Source organism: Panulirus ornatus, chromosome 4 (genome assembly GCF_036320965.1).
Source record: "Panulirus ornatus isolate Po-2019 chromosome 4, ASM3632096v1, whole genome shotgun sequence".
Taxonomy (NCBI): domain Eukaryota; kingdom Metazoa; phylum Arthropoda; class Malacostraca; order Decapoda; family Palinuridae; genus Panulirus; species Panulirus ornatus.
The window spans coordinates 46,460,856-46,482,529 of record NC_092227.1 but is presented as its reverse complement, the minus strand read 5'-3'; the positions used below and the strand labels follow the sequence as shown (position 1 = coordinate 46,482,529).

The 21,674-nt window shown below is 41.6% G+C and overlaps 1 protein-coding gene across 1 annotated transcript in view; it reads right to left on the bottom strand.

Annotated features, from left to right (window-relative positions):
• Positions 1 to 21,206, bottom strand: part of LOC139764783 (uncharacterized) — a 74,219-nt gene extending 53,013 nt beyond the window's left edge. Inside the window, exons 1-2 of the mRNA XM_071691667.1 lie at positions 21,166 to 21,206; positions 20,839 to 20,966 (exon numbers count right to left, since the gene is read on the bottom strand). Coding sequence (XP_071547768.1) covers positions 20,839 to 20,966; positions 21,166 to 21,206 — 169 coding nt within the window. The remainder of the gene's footprint in view (positions 1 to 20,838; positions 20,967 to 21,165) is intronic.
• Between the last annotated feature and the right edge of the window lie 468 nt (positions 21,207 to 21,674).

Genomic DNA, 21,674 nt, shown 5'->3' with positions numbered 1-21,674 from the left:
CGACAATATGTGATGTGAGGTGGTTCGATCAAGTAATGAAAGAGTAAGAGAAATGTGTGGTAATAAAAAGAGTGTGGTTGAGAGAGCAGAGGAGGGTGTGTTGAAATGGATTGGACACATGGAGAGTGAGTGAGGAAAGACTGACAAAGAAGATATACGAGTCAGAGGTGGAAGGAAGAAGGGGGAAACCAAACTGGAGGTGGAAGGATGGAGTGAAAAAGATTTTGAGCGATCGGGGCCTGAACGTGCAGGAGGGTGAAAGGAGTGCAAGGAATAGAGTGAACTGGAACGATGTGATATACCGGAGTCGACGTGCTGTCAATGGATTGAACCAGGGAATGTGAAGCGTCTTGGATAACCCATGGAAAGGTCTGTGATGCCTGGATGTGAAAAAGGAGCTGTGGTTTTGGTGCATTACATATGACAGCGATTTATGTATATATATATATATATATATATATATATATATATATATATATATATATATATATATATATATATACACAAACGAATACATTTCATATGATCGCGCACTTTCACAAAACACAATACCCTCCCAACAGCCAGGACCTATTTAGTGGTAGACGGGAACTCTTAACCGATAGGCTATGATCGACAACAATACGGAAATGACAGATTACAAGTACTCTAATACTGTTCGTCTCACATCCATGAGCAACGGGGCCTAGACCTGTCAAATTTGACATTACCACCGGTTAGCATTTTACAGAACCTTCCTGGAGAAACGCGGAGGAATATGAACACTAATATAGCGCATATGGACGCACACTTTCTTAAAACACAACCTTCAACATCCAAGACTAACTCAGGACCTTTGCATGTTAGTTGGGAACGCTAACCGCTAGCTATAATGGTGCCTAATAGGTTAGTGCTCCCGACTACCATATAAATGTCCTAGGTTAGAGTCCTGGCTGTTGGAGAGTACTATGTGATATATATATATATATATATATATATATATATATATATATATATATATATATATATATATATATATATATATATCAATAGGTAACAGTGGTGCGCGTGGTCTAGTATTAGCTGATAACCACGATGAAAATGAAACATGAAAAGTTCCCAAGTACACTTTCGTGTAATGATCACATCGTCAGGGGAGATACAAGAATGATACAGGAGACTTAGAACAGTTAATTGACATACAAGGACGAGACGTAGTCAAGACGGCATTGGTAACCGAGTCTTACCATCCGGTAACATTTCTACCAATGGCGTCTTAGCTACATCTATTTCAACGGCACAAAGCTGACTGGAATAACTCACGAAATTACTGTCTCTTATATGGTGGTGCTTCTGTTTCAGCGGAAAGCATAGCAGAGGTGGTGGTTACGGAAATGGAAGCAATTATCCCCCCCTTCCTCCAAAACGACCTCTTCATCTAATCCATCGTTCAACTGTTCCAGTTCAGAGTCCATTCAGGCAAGAGGTCATGTATATCGGGCTTGGAAAAACACTCCTTCCTTCGACTCCCATTCAGCATTTATCACTGCCCATAATCACTGAAAGCATATTAACCGTGAAGCAAAGCGCTCCTTTATTGTAAAGAAGTGCGAAAACTTATCTTCAACAACTGACAGGTCTCTCTGGTCTTTAGCTACGGGCATCTCTAACAACTTCTATCGCTCCACTTTTCCTTTAAGACCGTCCTATAGCTGTCTCTCCCGTAGACAAAGTAACTCCCTTTGGTTCTCGTTTCTCTTCTAACTTTACTTTGGATGACAAACATTCCCAAACCCCTGATGTTTCCTCCTCTCAATCCTATGCCCCTCCCCGTTACCTCATAGCGAACAGTCCGAAAAGGGCTTCTCTCTCTGGACACAAACAACGTTTATGGTCCTGTTGGCATCCATCCCAGGATACTTAACGATTGTGCCTCTGAATTTGCACATGTGCATGCTCGTCTGTTCTGTTTCTGTTCAAAAACCAGAACTTTCCCTTCTTAGAAGGGTGACCGTTCTAACTCCTAATTATCGTCCTGTCGTTTTGACATCTACCATTTCCAAGTCAGTGAATCCTCCTCAACTCTCGTATCCTCAGACACCTTGAATCTTCAACTATATCCTCAGATATCTTGAATTTCACTCTTTTCCCCGATCATCAGTATGGTTTCCAAAAGGAGAGATCCACTAGTATTCTTTCCCATCTTACTAATGACTGGTCATCTGTGAAAACTTTTGGGGAATCCTCTGTAGTTGCCCTTGACATAACTAAATCTTTTGACAAGGTGTGGCATCAGCGTCTCATCTCTAAGCTCCCCCATTTTGGCCATCCTCCCTCAATTTGCTCCCTCATATCTAGCTTCCTCTCTGGCTGATCAACCACCGCGGTTGTTGATGCATCAGCTTCTCCATTTCTCCATCAGCAGCAGTGACACCTCAGGGTTCTGTCCTGTATCCTACACAGTTTTACTCTATCAACTACTACTTTAATTCCACAAATAGCCAAATGCAGTCATACGCTAATGACTAAACATTGTATTCCTTCACATCCCTCATTTCTACTCCTTCTCTTACTCGATCTGCATCTCGTCACAATTTCAAAAGACATGAACAGGATATCTTAGTGGTGTAGATGAAATCTGGTCAAGTTTAAAGTCTCCAAGGCCAAGTTTTTGTCCATCTCTAACGAAAATTCTTCAACTTTCCCCTCTCCTTCGACGGTTCGTTAATTTCACCTCTTAACTATGAACATACTTAGCATTACTGCAACATCCGCTCTATCTTGGAAACCCCACAATACGGAAATTGCTAAGTCTACCTCTAAGAAACTGGGAGTCCTGTTTATATGACAATTTCTTTCATTCCAAACTGTAGCTCTGTTTATACAAAGGACTGATCCATCCGTGTATGAAGTATTGCTCTCACATCTTTACTCAACAGATTAAAGTCGAAAGAGGTCAGAGTTAAAAACTCTCCCATGTTAACTTCAAACCTTGACCCGCTTGCCCTAAGCAGTAATGATGGCTCACTTTCCCACTTCTACAGGCATTACTTTGGTTTTTGCTAACCAGAGCTGACTACTTGTGTGCCGCACCAGTAGCTAGACCTAGACCATGCAGTGCTCGGCAAGCAGCTACGTAAAATTACTGTGTGGCCAATCTCAACTCAAGGTTGGTCAGTTGAGAACTGTTCCTTTCCCTACACGTCGAAGCTTTGGAACTCTCTACCTTATGTCTTTCCCAATAACTATTACCTGGCACATATTCAAAGACAGGTTTTTACTTTCAATCTAAATTCGTAAATACTTTCCCTTGCTTCATTTTTCCTTTTCATTAGCATATCTATTTCAATTAAGGCCCGGCCTTTATATGGTCTTTTGCCCTCGTCGGGAGCATCCAACGTAGAAAAAAAAAAAGGTCCAATACCCAGAGGAAATGATACATGCTGTTGGTGGAATGTATGGTTATTCTGTCACACAAGTCTAACAGCGAGTTATTTCCGCATTATCTCCAAAATAATGGAGCTTTCTATTCTAGACAAAAGGGTGAGGTTGTCTCGCCATCAGCAGATATGAGGGAATAAAGAGTGAGAAAATGTTGACCACGTCTTAACACGCTAAGAGTCTCCAGCTTGGATATATAAAAACTAATTTCATGAAGTAGTTAGGATATACAGTTATATGATGAGCTAGGCAGTCAAAGAAGACGAATAAGGTTATGTAATAAGGCTTGACCAGTGTTTCACAAGAACATTGCAAGAGAAATCATTAGAAACCATATCTTCGTGACGATATGACCCCTGATCACGATGCTACGACCCTGGAACACGACGAAAGATCCTAGAACGCGACGACAAAACCCTAGAACGCGACGAGAAGACCCTGGAATACGACGGCAAGACCCTGGAACGCGATAGCAAGATCCTAGAACGGGACGGTAAGATCCTGGAATGCGACGGCAAGACCCCGGAACGCAACGGTAAAACCCTGGAAAGTGACTGCATTACCCTGGAACGCGACGGTAAGACCCTGAAACACGACGGTAAGAGCCTGGAATGCGACGGTATGACCCTGTACACGAATGTAACACCCTGAATCGCGACGGTTAGACCCTCGAACGCGACGATAAGACCCTGGAACACCACGGCAAGACCCTGGAACACCACGGCAAGACCCTGGAACACCACGGCAAGACCCTGGAACACGACCGTTAACATCCATGGTTCTCAAGGACACCACGTTATGTTAAAGTGTTGAAGTGAATATAAACAAATCCTTAACAAATAAAACACTACAAAATAAAGTGATGTCAAATCCATCGTTTTTAATCAAGCAATACTTTCCTCCGAGATACTTCACCATAGTTATTTCCACACAGATATGACGAATGCAGACGCTATATATAAATCTATGTAGAAGCTTGATCAAGAATGTTCAAGAGAAGGGACCCCACTAATGTAAAACCTCCTACCCGTACGGTACAAACATGTAATGAATAGGCAATTACACACAACGAGGGGAACTAGTACTTAGATGGACATATCTCATTGGGAATGCACGTTGCAGTATCATAAGAATGTCACACTGACGATGTGCAGGTGAAATTTCTGTGTCTTATAAATGTTACCACACTAAGCTGTTTTTCTTATATCCTTCACCACCACAAACAGCCTCGAAAGGACCCATTGGTCTGTTGCAGTTTGAATTCCTTTGCATTCCACTGTATTCCTATCAACCTTAGCGAACTGAAACGTCTACATAAAGGAATATGAAAAAGACATCGTCTCATATTAAGATAAGAGGATACTGCGAATAATGCGTTGTCACTCTTCTGAATACAATCTTAGTTTTCAAGTCTGAAAAGTTTGCGTATAATTTGAACGAATCAATATACAGTATATCTCGATTATAGAAATATCGGAATGTGAAAACGTGGCCGTGTGTGTGTAATTAACTATTTGTAGTGTACAGGGAGGGAAGTCTGTACTCGTGGGGCGCCATCTCTTGAACACACAACTAATTGGATTTAGATATCTATATGCTGTCAACGTCCACAATGTCCCTACTTAATTTATGCAATTCATTCAACTCTTATACTATGATGGTACAACTTTCCATCTTTTCTATAAACTTTAATTTCATCTTACGGACTCTTGACTCTCCTATACTTGCATCTTAACAAGGTGTGTGTGGAGTTCAACCTACAAGGGAGGTGGACTACCAGTAACCTTGACGAAAAAATAAATACCCGAGGTACAGTGGTTCCGCTCCGCCTGCAAACCTGGACCTCACTGCTTAAGTGACCGACCCCTTGGTGCTGTTTGATACACTGTGGCGGAAAGTTCATTCTGCCCTGAGTAACCACACGAGACCTGAGCAATGTGTCTAACCCCTGCCAGTAAAAACTGAGTGGCCACTCCCAACCTGACGCTCGAATATATACCACATCTCACTCATGAAAGTACTCTCAATCTCCTACTCCTCACTCACGTGATCACGGATATGCCTTTTTGGTCATCAAAACCCTTGGAACTTGAATGATATGTGGGAACCTCGCTCAAGTTGGTCCATTAAAGTCAGGGAAACCTCTCCCATGTCAAGCCATCACAGATACAGAAACCTCTTCCTTGGAAAAACGAATTAATATCGGTAACTTCTATGCTCAACCAGCCTAATAAACAAACATATGCTAAGGCTCTCATTAATCCAAGATTCACATCAGTTTTGCAAATATTGTTAATCTTCACAAAGACGTCTGTGGCAGTACACAGCGTGGAGAGAGGGGTGAAAATGCTACGAAAAACACCTTCATAACAATCGTTAAAACAGTAAAGCTCCACAAATACGCTGATCTCTATCCTTCAGGCCTCCTCCTCCTCCTCCTCATATCCCGTCAACTTATCATAACATCCATTTCATATCTGCATGACGTGGACAGAGTGAACGTGAAAAATTTATTTTAAGGCATTCTCCCCCTCAACACACACACACATATACACACAGAAAGGGGTCCCTAGGCCTAAGTCCAAAGTGCACCACAGCTCAGGACGTCTATTTCCCAGGGACATCTTAGATCCCAAGCCGCAAAGTGAGCTGCGCGTCCACAGCGTCGGATCTTAGACCCCTCGGCGTCAAGACGAGTTGTTGTCAATTAGTAATGATGCACTGCCCCAGTTATAGCCAAAAAGGGTGAACGAAGACAGGAGGCTGGGGAGTGCATCGTTCCCTGTTGAGATCAGACATCGAACCCTTGAACCACTTCCTGATCCTCTAAAACCTGGGAGGATACTATCCCTCGAGCCTTTCGTGTTCCTTCTCCCATTGGCAACAACTGGGCAAAGTCCATCATCATTAGTACATGCAGCTCACTTTGACGCTAAGGATCTAAGAAGATCTGACACAATGGACATGCAGCTCGCTTTGAGGCTTGGGATCTAAGAAGATTCGAAACGGCTAACGAGGACACTCAATACTGGTTCATTAATTTCGCCACTAACAAGGACGACCTCATTATCAGTCTGACATAAAGACCCGACTACAAAAGCGAGGCAAATAACATTCACCGATATTCTGAGGCTCAAATATGAATCACAGTCCCTCGATACTCACTGACTGTGTAGGTTTTCTGAAACCCATAAAATCAATACACACTATATACATATATATATATATATATATATATATATATATATATATATATATATATATATATATATATATATGACCTTCACTTCACCGTGAATAGATATAGGCAACAATCACCACTGCAAAGAAAAAAAACGGCGTGTATTTTCGTTTATTAGTTTTTATCTTCTCTTTCCAGGGCGTTTTTTACACACACACACACATATATATATATATATATATATATATATATATATATATATATATATATATATACATACATACATACATAATATACATATATATATATATATATATATATATATATATATATATATATATATATAGAGAGAGAGAGAGAGAGAGAGAGAGAGAGAGAGAGAGAGAGAGAGAGAGAGAGAGAGAGCATGTGAAACGTTTGGGGTAAACCATGGGAAGGTTTATGGGGCCTGGATGTGGATACGGAGCTGTGGTTTCGGTGTATTACACAGGACAGCTAGAGACTGAGTGTGACCGAAGGCCTTTTTGTCAGTTTCCCTGGCTGAAGCGGGAGGTGGCGACGCTATTTCCTGTGTGGCGGGGTAGCGACAGAAATGGATGAAGGCAAGCAAGTATGAATATGTACATGTGTGTATGGGCGTTTATGTATGTGTATACGAGTGGATGGGCCATTCTTCGCTGACGCGGGAAACAGCGATTAATCATATATGTGTGTGTGTGTAAAGGATCACAACTGATCGCGTGATCAACTACTACGAGTCCACGGGGGAAATGAAACACGATAGGTTTTCAAGTGCACTGTCGTGTAATAATGACATTAGGGAAGATACAAGAATATAGAAATATAACAGTCAGTTGATATACAACGATGAGACTTAACTACGACGCCATTTGGTAAGCAAGCGAGTACCTGAATCGACGTCAGGTGTGTGTTCCAGTCTGTCATCAAGCTCATAAATTTATGTGTACAAGAAAGGGAACCGTTTACAAATCTTATCCACAATAAATCTATCCAATTGGTATAGACCTTCACCGATATCAATGTTACAATTCTTTGTGTATTCAACAATTACAGATGATTCAATGATATTTCACGTGGTACCGGAGTTACTGAGATGGCATTACTCCAGTCAATACAATGATTTTCAACACGATTAAACAAGGCATCTGATTCTTGTTCTGTTCTTATACTATATTTATGTCACTTAAGTCTAACAGAAAGATCCTTACCAGTTTGCCCAAACTAGTAAGGATCTTTGTTACACGTTCCCTCGGAAAAAAGAAATAAGTGCGTCAGCAAACAAATACTCTCACATTTGTGTTGCAAAGGCAAAGGGATACACACCTGTATACACACAAGCATATATATATATATATATATATATATATATATATATATATATATATATATGTATATATATATATATATATATATATATATATATATATATATATATATATATATATATATATATATATATATATATATCTTGTGGAGGCTAAGGTGAAGATTAGTATGGGTTTTCAGAAAAGAAGAGTGAATGTTGGGGTGAAGAAGGTGGTGAGAGTAAGTGAGCTTGGGAAGGAGACCTGTGTGAAGAAGTATCAGGAGAGACTGTGTACAGAATGGAAAAAGGTGAGAACAATGGAAGTAAGGGGAGTGGGGGAGGAATGGGATGTATTTAGGGAATCAGTGATGGATTGCGCAAAAGATGCTTGTGGCATGAGAAGAGTGGGAGGTGGGCTGTTTAGAAAGGGTAGTGAGTGGTGGGATGAAGAAGTAAGAGTATTAGTGAAAGAGAAGAGAGAGGCATTTGGACGATTTTTGCAGGGAAAAAATGCAATTGAGTGGGAGAAGTATAAAAGAAAGAGACAGGAGGTCAAGAGAAAGGTGCAAGAGGTGAAAAAAAGGGCAAATGAGAGTTGGGGTGAGAGACTATCAGTAAATTTTAGGGAGAATAAAAAGATGTTCTGGAAGGAGGTAAATAGGGTGCGTAAGACAAGGGAGCAAATGGGAACTTCAGTGAAGGGCGTAAATGGGGAGGTGATAACAAGTAGTGGTGATGTGAGAAGGAGATGGAATGAGTATTTTGAAGGTTTGTTGAATGTGTCTGATGACAGAGTGGCAGATATAGGGTGTTTGGGTCGAGGTGGTGTGCAAAGTGAGAGGGTTAGGGAAAATGATTTGGTAAACAGAGAAGAGGTAGTAAAAGCTTTGCGGAAGATGAAAGCCGGCAAGGCAGCAGGTTTGGATGGTATTGCTGTGGAATTTATTAAAAAAGGGGGTGACTGTATTGTTGACTGGTTGGTAAGGTTATTTAATGTATGTATGACTCATGGTGAGGTGCCTGAGGATTGGCGGAATGCGTGCATAGTGCCATTGTACAAAGGCAAAGGGGATAAGAGTGAGTGCTCAAATTACAGAGGTATAAGTTTGTTGAGTATTCCTGGTAAATTATATGGGAGGGTATTGATTGAGAGGGTGAAGGCATGTACAGAGCATCAGATTGGGGAAGAGCAGTGTGGTTTCAGAAGTGGTAGAGGATGTGTGGATCAGGTGTTTGCTTTGAAGAATGTATGTGAGAAATACTTAGAAAAGCAAATGGATTTGTATGTAGCATTTATGGATCTGGAGAAGGCATATGATAGAGTTGATAGAGATGCTCTGTGGAAGGTATTAAGAATATATGGTGTGGGAGGCAAGTTGTTAGAAGCAGTGAAAAGTTTTTATCGAGGATGTAAGGCATGTGTACGTGTAGGAAGAGAGGAAAGTGATTGGTTCTCAGTGAATGTAGGTTTGCGGCAGGGGTGTGTGATGTCTCCATGGTTGTTTAATTTGTTTATGGATGGGGTTGTTAGGGAGGTAAATGCAAGAGTCTTGGAAAGAGGGGCAAGTATGAAGTCTGTTGGGGATGAGAGAGCTTGGGAAGTGAGTCAGTTGTTGTTCGCTGATGATACAGCGCTGGTGGCGGATTCATGTGAGAAACTGCAGAAGCTGGTGACGGAGTTTGGTAAAGTGTGTGGAAGAAGAAAGTTAAGAGTAAATGTGAATAAGAGCAAGGTTATTAGGTACAGTAGGGTTGAGGGTCAAGTCAATTGGGAGGTGAGTTTGAATGGTGAAAAACTGGAGGAAGTGAAGTGTTTTAGATATCTGGGAGTGGATCTGTCAGCGGATGGAACCATGGAAGCGGAAGTGGATCATAGGGTGGGGGAGGGGGCGAAAATTTTGGGAGCCTTGAAAAATGTGTGGAAGTCGAGAACATTATCCCGGAAAGCAAAAATGGGTATGTTTGAAGGAATAGTAGTTCCAACAATGTTGTATGGTTGCGAGGCGTGGGCTATGGATAGAGTTGTGCGCAGGAGGATGGATGTGCTGGAAATGAGATGTTTGAGGATAATGTGTGGTGTGAGGTGGTTTGATCGAGTAAGTAACGTAAGGGTAAGAGAGATGTGTGGAAATAAAAAGAGCGTGGTTGAGAGAGCAGAAGAGGGTGTTTTAAAATGGTTTGGGCACATGGAGAGAATGAGTGAGGAAAGATTGACCAAGAGGATATATGTGTCGGAGGTGGAGGGAACGAGGAGAAGAGGGAGACCAAATTGGAGGTGGAAAGATGGAGTGAAAAAGATTTTGTGTGATCGGGGCCTGAACATGCAGGAGGGTGAAAGGAGGGCAACGAATAGAGTGAATTGGAGCGATGTGGTATACAGGGGTTGACGTGCTGTCAGTGGATTGAATCAAGGCATGTGAAGCGTCCGGGGTAAACCATGGAAAGCTGTGTAGGTATGTATATTTGTGTGTGTGCACGTGTGTATGTACATGTGTATGGGGGGGGTTGGGCCATTTCTTTCGTCTGTTTCCTTGCGCTAACTCGCAAACGCGGGAGACAGCGACAAAGTATAAAAAACAAAAAAAAAAAAAAAAAAAAAAAATATATATCTGAAAAAACACAGTGCCGAGTGTACAGGAAAAAGTTTTACCTGCATATATATAATCATACCTTCTACCAACAAACTATCCGCACAAACCAGTGGATGTCAACATACCAGAATACCTGAATGAATTCGAGATCCTTGGCCCGTTATCAATATTGCTTCCCCGAGATGGCGCGATGTTTGCGATGCTCTCCCGAAAATTTACAGAGGAAAGATAATACGGGTTCGACGATCAAAATTCTTGACCGGAATATTCTTGGCATTCTTCAAACACCATGGACTCCGTCAGTCACTACCACTTGGGGAGGCTACCTCGCATGCCACTCGACACGATTACGTCCCCGGGACTTGCGGAGACTACAACTCAATAAGAGCACTCGAGGGCGCGACTGATAAACCACCAAAGATTATGAGGCATCTCTGAGTTTTTAGGGCCACTTATATTTCTCATCTGATCCCTGGAGATGGTCGAAAAAGACCTTTCTTTTCCTTGCGGTTGACGAGTTTACACCGTTAACTGCAAGACCTCATCATGGGCATCCCTGAATCGCTATCTATCCATCCATCTATCTATTTCCGTTTATCGACCAGCCACGGGGGAAAGATAAACACCTGGGTTGTTTGTGAGCCCACTACCCTGACCCACGGTTCGAACCCTGTCGGGCCCTCGCTCGATTCGTATTCGGCAACTATTCCACTACGGAAGATTATCGTATCCACGCATCTCCAACATGCCGCCAAAGGCGAATATGAAGGGCGCTGGAGTGGGCTTGGAATCCTCTCCTCCTGTAATCACCATTTTCTAAAAGCTGGAACAGACGAAGGAGCCAACAGAGGATTTCTCCTCGAAGGCTCACATCCTGATGATCGGTTAGGCGGGAAACGCCTGCAGGAATGGAAACAATTATAGAAAATAACGTCTCGTAGAATTTCAATGCAAAACTGATGTCTGCCGATAGATATCTTCCACCTATTTTCTTTCGCCGAATGAACAACGACCTCGAAATTCGGATACACGTTTTCAGTTACGACTAAAAAGACAAAGTGACATACGGACAGGGAGAATGGATTCAGGTAGCACTACATCTCGAAACGATGCAAGTTGCAGTCAAAATACGTCTTATCTTTTATAAGTTCCTTTTTGGCTTACACCTCCATTCCGTACGTCACAAATCTGATTTTGTATATCTTATTCTCTCCAGCAGGAACGACTTTCACACTATCCAAGCGAAAGGCGAAATAATCCACAACACTGTACAATAACCCTCTATCCAGTACACTGTATTCACTCTCCTGGACAGTTATCCATTACCCTGTAAGATACTGCCCTGGTCCCTACCATGTACATATATCAATCAACTATGCCTACAATAATTCACTTCCCTTTACAATAATCCACTACGCTGTACAATAATCTTCTATCCCGTCCATGTAAAGTAATCCAATAACCTGTAAAATAATCCCCTTGTTCCATGTATAGTAATCCCCTATCCTTACATTAATTCACTACCCTTTACAAAAATCTACCATCCTGTACAATATGCACCATCCTGTACAACACTCCACTACCCTGTACAACAGTCAACTACCCTGCATGATTATCCTACATCAATCCACACGCTGCACAATAATTCACCAACCTGTACGGTAATCCTCCAACCTGTACATAATCCACCATCCTTTCCAATAACCCACTAACCTGACAATCCACCACCCTGCACAATAATTCACTACAGTTTCCCAAACAAATCTGCTTCGCCAAAAGCACGATAAAGACGACATTACTAACAAAAAATAATATTCACGAAAAAAAAAAAAATTGTAAAGATGTCAGGGACTCAAGTGTTCACGACCTAATGCGTCATGGCTTTGAAGTCATCCACAACTTACTAAGAACGCAGTTGTACTTCGGGGCATCACATACATTCATTCATTTTCACGAAACTTACAAAATTCTTTCAGAGACACGACACGAGACATTTGACCGGTAACTGGAAACATAAATAACTAGAAATCAAGGAGCTATTCATTCACCATATGCTTATACACACATCAATCAACAACACGTCACATCCCGGCCGAAATTTCACTCTCCGTTGCCCACAACGACAGACAATCTGCCAACAATGTATTCATTACATGGGGCCACCTGCTCGCAACGCTCCACCGCCCGCCATCAAAGTTTCACGGTTATTATTACCATGAATGGCCTTTAAAGATGTAATCAACCACAATTAGGAAATACCTACTCCTACTGGAACATTTCTACAACATTGAGATATTATCGTCTCCACCAGCAGTACCTTCTGTTTAATGTTTCCTTGTACATTTCTCTACTGTGTACTCTGTCCCTCTCAATTGTGTGTGTTAAACAGATTAACAAAGAACGGTTTATTGAAATCAAGCAGCGTGTCAGTTTGAGAAGTTACAATTTGTTCATTACAGTAACAGCGTATATATATATATATATATATATATATATATATATATATATTGTTACGAAGACGTGTGTGTTTGTATCTATTTCTTATCAGGGCGAGGAGTGATGCTTGAGGCTGGCTCGGAGTTTCTGTCCACCCAGCATTTTACGAGAGTGTAACTACGCCGAGACTCTGGGACCCTCCAACCAATGAGAACTTCCCCTATATTTCTATAGCCAATCGAAATGTAAGGTTTATAGCAGCAAGGGCGAACACTTGTCTTCTGGTACCCACAACACCCGCTGAGACTTGATTCCTTTCTCTGAAGCCCAGCGAGGTGGGTGGTGTCCCCTGCTGTAAGTCCTGCTGTGTTGTAAGCCTGTAAGCCCTGCTGTGCTATAAGCCCGTTACCCTAGTGTTGTGCTGTAAGCCCGTTATAATTATCAGTGTAATGTTATCGAAGAACTGCCTTAGAGGAAAGAGAACTCCTGGCTTGAAATCTTAACTGGAATGTTAAGTCATGTACGAATGTTATCTTATGTTCAATGTTAAGCTCATTTTCAATGTTAACGTAATGTTTCATGCTTGATTTATGTGCCTATCTTTGTACACTTGAATTCTTTCATTATAAGTAGATTTAATGTAATGCTGGTCTTTAATTCAATCCCATAACTTTATTATTGTGTTATCCTGAGTTGTGCCACTTGACAAATCTATAACGTCCTTGCAAAACAAGGACCAGTAGTATTTGTAACAATATATATATATATATATATATATATATATATATATATATATATATATATACTTTCTTTCAAACTATTCGCCATTTCCCGCATTAGCAAGGTAGCGTTAAGAACAGAGGACTGGGCCTCTAAGGATATATATATATATATATATATATATTTTTTTTTTTTTTTTTTATACTTTGCCGCTGTCTCCCGCGTTTGCGAGGTAGCGCAAGGAAACAGACGAAAGAAATGGCCCAACCCCCCCCCCCCCCATACACATGTATATACATACGTCCACACACGCAAATATACATACCTACACAGCTTTCCATGGTTTACCCCAGACGCTTCACATGCCTTGATTCAATCCACTGACAGCACGTCAACCCCGGTATACCACATCGCTCCAATTCACTCTATTCCTTGCCCTCCTTTCACCCTCCTGCATGTTCAGGCCCCGATCACACAAAATCTTTTTCACTCCATCTTTCCACCTCCAATTTGGTCTCCTTCTTCTCCTCGTTCCCTCCACCTCCGACACATATATATATCCTCTTGGTCAATCTTTCCTCACTCATTCTCTCCATGTGCCCAAACCACTTCAAAACACCCTCTTCTGCTCTCTCAACCACGCTCTTTTTATTTCCACACATCTCTCTTACCCTTACGTTACTCACTCGATCAAACCACCTCACACCACACATTGTCCTCAAACATCTCATTTCCAGCACATCCATCCTCCTGCGCACAACTCTATCCATAGCCCACGCCTCGCAACCATACAACATTGTTGGAACCACTATTCCTTCAAACATACCCATTTTTGCTTTCCGAGATAATGTTCTCGACTTCCACACATTCTTCAAGGCCCCCAGAATTTTCGCCCCCTCCCCCACCCTATGATCCACTTCCGCTTCCATGGTTCCATCCGCTGCCAGATCCACTCCCAGATATCTAAAACACTTCACTTCCTCCAGTTTTTCTCCATTCAAACTCACCTCCCAATTGACTTGACCCTCAACCCTACTGTACCTAATAACCTTGCTCTTATTCACATTTACTCTTAACTTTCTTCTTCCACACACTTTACCAAACTCAGTCACCAGCTTCTGCAGTTTCTCACATGAATCAGCCACCAGCGCTGTATCATCAGCGAACAACAACTGACTCACTTCCCAAGCTCTCTCATCCCCAACAGACTTCATACTTGCCCCTCTTTCCAAAACTCTTGCATTTACCTCCCTAACAACCCCATCCATAAACAAATTAAACAACCATGGAGACATCACACACCCCTGCCGCAAACCTACATTCACTGAGAACCAATCACTTTCCTCTCTTCCTACACGTACACATGCCTTACATCCTCGATAAAAACTTTTCACTGCTTCTAACAACTTGCCTCCCACACCATATATTCTTAATACCTTCCACAGAGCATCTCTATCAACTCTATCATATGCCTTCTCCAGATCCATAAATGCTACATACAAATCCATTTGCTTTTCTAAGTATTTCTCACATACATTCTTCAAAGCAAACACCTGATCCACACATCCTCTACCACTTCTGAAACCACACTGCTCTTCCCCAATCTGATGCTCTGTACATGCCTTCACCCTCTCAATCAATACCCTCCCATATAATTTACCAGGAATACTCAACAAACATATACCTCTGTAATTTGAGCACTCACTCTTATCCCCTTTGCCTTTGTACAATGGCACTATGCACGCATTCCGCCAATCCTCAGGCACCTCACCATGAGTCATACATACATTAAATAACCTTACCAACCAGTCAATAATACAGTCACCCCCTTTTTTAATAAATTCCACTGCAATACCATCCAAACCTGCTGCCTTGCCGGCTTTCATCTTCCGCAAAGCTTTCACTACCTCTTCTCTGTTTACCAAATCATTTTCCCTAACCCTCTCACTTTGCACACCACCTCGACCCAAACACCCTATATCTGCCACTCTATCATCAAACACATTCAACAAACCTTCAAAATACTCACTCCATCTCCTTCTCACATCACCACTACTTGTTATCACCTCCCCATTTGCGCCCTTCACTGAAGTTCCCATTTGCTCCCTTGTCTTACGCACTTTATTTACCTCCTTCCAGAACATCTTTTTATTCTCCCTAAAATTTAATGATACTCTCTCACCCCAACTCTCATTTGCCCTTTTTTTCACCTCTTGCACCTTTCTCTTGACCTCCTGTCTCTTTCTTTTATACATCTCCCACTCAATTGCATATATATATATATATATATATATATATATATATATATATATATATATATATATATATATTCTACTTTTATATAACTCCAAGGCCCCTTGTACGAGGCTTCTGCAGCTTCAACGCTGCGCTACAATCAGCAGCAGGGAAATACTGGACTCCTCTTCGTCCATTAACGATCAAACAGCCTCGCCGAATACGACTTTTCACTCACGGCGTATCCATACGTAAGATTAGTCTGGTGACGACTACACACACGCACACACTCGTTCATCGGCGAACCTCATGTGGTTGGTCATGACCCAGCTACCCCTGCCGGTGGGACTCGATCCTGTTCCGCGTGAAATTCTATCCTACCTCTCTTCTGTCTATCATGCTCATCCCTGCTGTGCCTCGGAGGGTTATAAACTGTTCCATATTGTAACCTTTATAACGGTGTACTGGTCAAAACCTCGCTTCAATATTTCCATCTCTAACACACCATAATTCCTTCAATAGTATCGCTACGCGTTCACTCTCCACATTTCTCTGAGGTATCATACATCTGCTTATCGTAAACAGTTATATATATCTTCCTTCAAAATCCAGTCATTGTTGTTCAACTATTGTAACTTTCACTTTCCAGGTAAATTGCCGAATAATTCGTGTTACCTCAAACCACGTTAACAATTATCATTATGTAACCTATAATGTATCTAAGTCATTAAAGCCTTGTGTGCACTCTGTATCCTCTTTTGCCCCACAGTATGGGTAGCCGTGCACAATGAATATGCTGCTCACGCGGAAATAAAAAATAAAGTTCTCCATTTATATAGGCGTTACATCTCCTTACCCAGTCACCCAGTTCTGGTATACCTTCGAAGATAAGCCATATATACTTATAATACACTTTATACTCGTGGTGGGATTTCGTTTCATATTCTGAACACCGCTATGCACATTATCCTCGACTGCCGAGTCAAAGTGTGGTGGACTTCCGTCTTCACCATCTTAACTAATCTTCCCCAACTATAAATCAGAAAACTTGACTCTACAGATCTTCCTCATTTCCTTCTCTAACCCAACATTCCTCCTCATCTTCACAAGCTCTTCCCATGTTCTATCCGGGTCTGTGTCTACCCTCTTAAACCTCTCATTCATTCCCTAAAATACATTTCTTCTTCAACGTATTCTCCACAAGGATAACGCTACAGTACAGCACTTTACTACGGTCAACCTCTTTCATAAGTTATCTCAACAGTCCTACATACTGTCTCCGTCACAATCTAACTCACCCCGACACCGGTATCACAAAATCTTTCACAACTTTCAGCCTCTTTCCCATGTCCTCTTTTGGATCACTTTCTCTTTCATCCTAATGATCAACCTCGTCTCGTCTCCAATAATTGTAAATGTTTCCCCACTCGTTATGATCTGCTCTTTATGACATTTTCAAACTCCGCTTTCAAGCTCCCCGGAAGTGCCGCTGATAAGTGACGCACTGACCTCGTTTACCATCCTCTCTGCCAACTGACCCTCTCAATATGCTCCTTCCCTCCCATCTCACGCATTTTGCCCAATTACTCCGTTTATCTTCTGTACTGAACAGCCTGTTGCGAAACCGCTTCCAACCCTCCGCACTTTTACCAATTATCAACATTCTTTTTCTATGTTATTCATCTTTATTTCGACACTACTCGCCACCTCCCTGAACTCATCACCCTTGACACCGATTACCTCGTCCCTCACCAGCAGCTTTAGCTTATAATCTCATGTTCGGTTCTAAATTTGCTTCCTTCGTTCTACATCCTGACGGAGTTGACCAGCAGGCTGTGCGTCCGCTGTAACGGTGCCAAGTTTTATTGGAATTAATTAAAAAAAAGGAGAATTTTCATTCTATATATAAAAAAAGAGCATTGGAGTAGCGCTAAAATGGACCCGAGGGGACAAAACCCCTTAATCACTCTCATGAATCTATCCCCAACCCACGCGAGCGTTGGGAGGCCAATTCCAAGTGATACCTAGGCTGGTTTCATCAACCCAATCCGCTCTTGGCTGTACATAAGCAGAATTCCGTTTAAGGCAAGTTTCCAACCCTACGGAAATCCCTTAAGTTACACATTTACCTAAAAAAAATACAATCTTAAAATTCACACTTTGTTTCGAACCCACAGACCAACGATTCAAGTGGACGAGGGTAATCATCTTCCTTCCTCACGCCCCTTGTTATGAGTCACATGACGACGAGAACATATTTGTATGTCATCTGATGTTGGCTGAAACGTTGGGTCACGGTAAGCAAAATGTCAGTTCAAATGTTAAGCTGCAGGGCAAAAAAAATAATGTCAACGTGGTCTTTTTTTCAGCAGTTTTTCATTAAAAAAAAAACAGTGATTTCGTAATACCATGAACCGAATTGCATGATTATCCACAGAAAATGTATGCTTTTGTGCAAACGAGAATTCCAAACCGTAATATTTCTAAAGAACGGTGTGAGCTGCCAGCGCGTAGCGTCAACATTCTCTCCACTGGAATGACAGCAAACAATCTGAAATTGAGCAACTGAATTTCAAAAAAAATATAATGCGCACAGCAACTTTTGCATACGCTATCTTACGCATTACCTATATCAACATCTATACAATGTCCAGTTAACAAAAAAAACAAAAAAAAACGTAAAATCCTTACACGTGCAAAAGTACACGTTCGGAATTACATCCAGCGTTCATAAAATATTATTGGAACATTAAAGACATGTTAAGTACTCACACGAACCCCCAACACACCGTCACCTGTTATTGCGATTCAATACACTACATACTCCCGTAGCAAATATAAACATTCTCGTTAATGATTCAGCTCATCTTCTATAACTTAAAACCATTAACCCAGATATAAAGCGGCATGAAGATGGCAATCATTTAAAAAAGTACTAAAATGCATTTAACTGTAAACTTACTCCGAGCTGAGCAAAACGGTTCGATCCCAAAGCGAGACTGAACGACTCTTCGTGTATGTACGTCTCACTATGATCAGTCAGTCAGGTCAGAGGTCACGCCAACACAGTAATGTAAAGCCGTCCTTAACACGAACAGTTTGAAGAAATAAATTTGAGTCCAGTAAAACTTCCTGACAACTACTGGTAGACAGTCGTCAGCTTAATAATATAGTTCAATCTTGTGTATAATTCCACACGCGGGAAGATATGACAATCTTTTAAAAACCCTAAAATATATGAAGTACAAAAAACTGGAGAAAAATGTACATCTCATTTTTAGAAGAGTTTGAAAATCGTTCGTCAACATTCGGTTATACGATATCGATATAACCCGAGGCATTCCAAAGCGAGTTAGAAATATGACATTCACTCCTGAAAAAGCAATGTTCTTCAGAGCAATGCTGTTCCTAACATGTATTCCTAATAACACATATACTTCCTGGTAAAACAAAATACTTTTCAAGTTGCCACTGTGAAAGTTGGGGAAAACAAATTAATCCATTCAATTACATTTCCATTACATTTTGCGTTGATATACACACCTGGTACAAGGCTATGAACAAAGGTTAATGCCACGAGAATATTCTCACCTTACGAAGTATACGTTACTGGGGTTCTTCCAGAAGCACTGACGGTGTGACTAGTTCAGACTTGACCCCTTAGGGTCAAATCCAAGGCCGGGGTAGTAACGTGGTGTTTAAGGAGTTAAATTCCAGGTGAATATGACTAACTGTTGCAGCCGAAACAATACAAAGTAGATGCCAGGCGCCAGTAAGGATCAAGCCAGCCTAGTTCCCACACCTTCAGTGTCATGACCAAACCTACTCAAAAACACCTTAAATGCTCTTTCCAGAGACCTACTTTTGGGAACCTGCCTCATTTCTTGCGATGAATTGCTACGGCATGTACAAATCATAACTAGTATTTGATACAGACTTATGCAGTGGGAGGGTAATAGTTAAAGAACAATTCTAAAGTTATGAAGCGGGATTGCTAGTATTTCCTTCTAGCATGTAAAATAAAGCGACAGTGGTGAGGAATATGGAAACATGGAAAATAGAGTTGAAAAGAGAAGATGTGGGTTAAACACATTTAGAAAACAAACCAAACTTACGAAAACCGGTAAGTAAACCGGTTTCATACATCCAGCGAATTTCGTTTGGTTAGTGTAAGTTTGTTATGTTAGATTAAGCTAGGTTGAAATCGTTTTATATTTTTCTCGATGCTTTTGATGTCTTCAACAATTGTGATCTTCATTTCCACCGCAAATCACTAATTTTTGTGATGCCCTATGCCCAAAACCCCCATATCCCACCGAAGTGTCCCCAAAAGTCTTTGGCTAAATGGGGAAATATCTGAAGTTGGTGATCTGCGGTCGACATAAAGGTCAGAATAGCGCTAAACACATCAAAAACCATCTTCAGAGAAACATAACTTCGTAACTTCCGAACCAGTCTGAAACGGTCATCATACTCGAAAGCCACACACCAGAACTTCCGAAGCAGCAGAGATTTACTTTATAAATGTGCCAATATTAATGTGGGGAGCTGCTGGGGATGGAATGCAACGCCTGAGGGTTGAGGAAGGTGGACGGCGCCGTGTCCGGGCAGAAACAGCTGTTCAGTGTGGTGGCTTGGTCGACAACACTCAGCATATCGCGCGACGGCGTCACGGGTATGTGTTAAATTTAGACCCGGTGGCTAGGATGGTTACGCAAGGTTTCCACAGCTTCTGTCAACCTTATTTCTTTTTCTTTACAAGTATTTTACCAACGTTCACCTCAATTACTCCCACACTATCGCCGATATTCGTAAAACCACCCTTTTTCGCAATGCGATACACGATAAGCTTCAGAAATCCAAATCACGCTGCACACAACTTTTACCACATACCCTCAACTCTATACATCACCGTCCAGGAAAATTACCTGAAACCTTGCACGAACCACTTGTTGCGACACCACGAAGACCACGACCTTCTCGAAGCACAACACCGCCAAGAAAACCATGAGGCTGGAAAAGCTTTCGAAGTAAACAACGAACCGGCGAGTTGAACCTATTCGAAACAGGTTCAAAGCTTCACCCGTCGTCTCAAGTTTCTTCCTACTGACTTCCATCATTACTCTTACTTATCGTTCGAAATATATACTTCCAAGGGTATATAAGAAGTTAACTAAATCATTCCACCACGAAATTCCACACAATGAACGATCATTATATGTATTCTCTAAAAGTGGATAGTGATTCACTCATACCACTTTCTCTTTTCATTCTCGCTCGTTAAGTTGATGACCATATTCCCTTGTTCCTTGTTGTCCCATTATCCATAGATGACGTTCTTTCACTTAACAGAAGGGGGTAATTGCTTTGTTCAGTTTACTATTTCGTTATTAATAGTCACAGTCACAAGCATGATTCTAAACAATATATTTCATTTGACGACCTTAAACCAAGGCGATGGTGATGAGAGTTAGGAATACCTAGGAAAAATGGGGTTGGTGAACTTCTAATAATAATAATAATAAATAAGAGCCCGGAGACCCGAGTCAGTCTTGCTGGACAAATGAGCTTAGCGAACTCATTGAGCCCCACAAGACCAACGAAAACATTGAGCACGGCGATCCCAAGGAAGCCCAAATGAGCCAAACGAGCTCAGCCAGCCAAGCGAAGCCAATGGAAAAGTAAGCTCGAGTGAGCCAAGCAAGCCAAGTGATCCCAGGAGAAGCCAGCGAGTCCGAGCGAGATCATGCGAGACGGGCAGAGC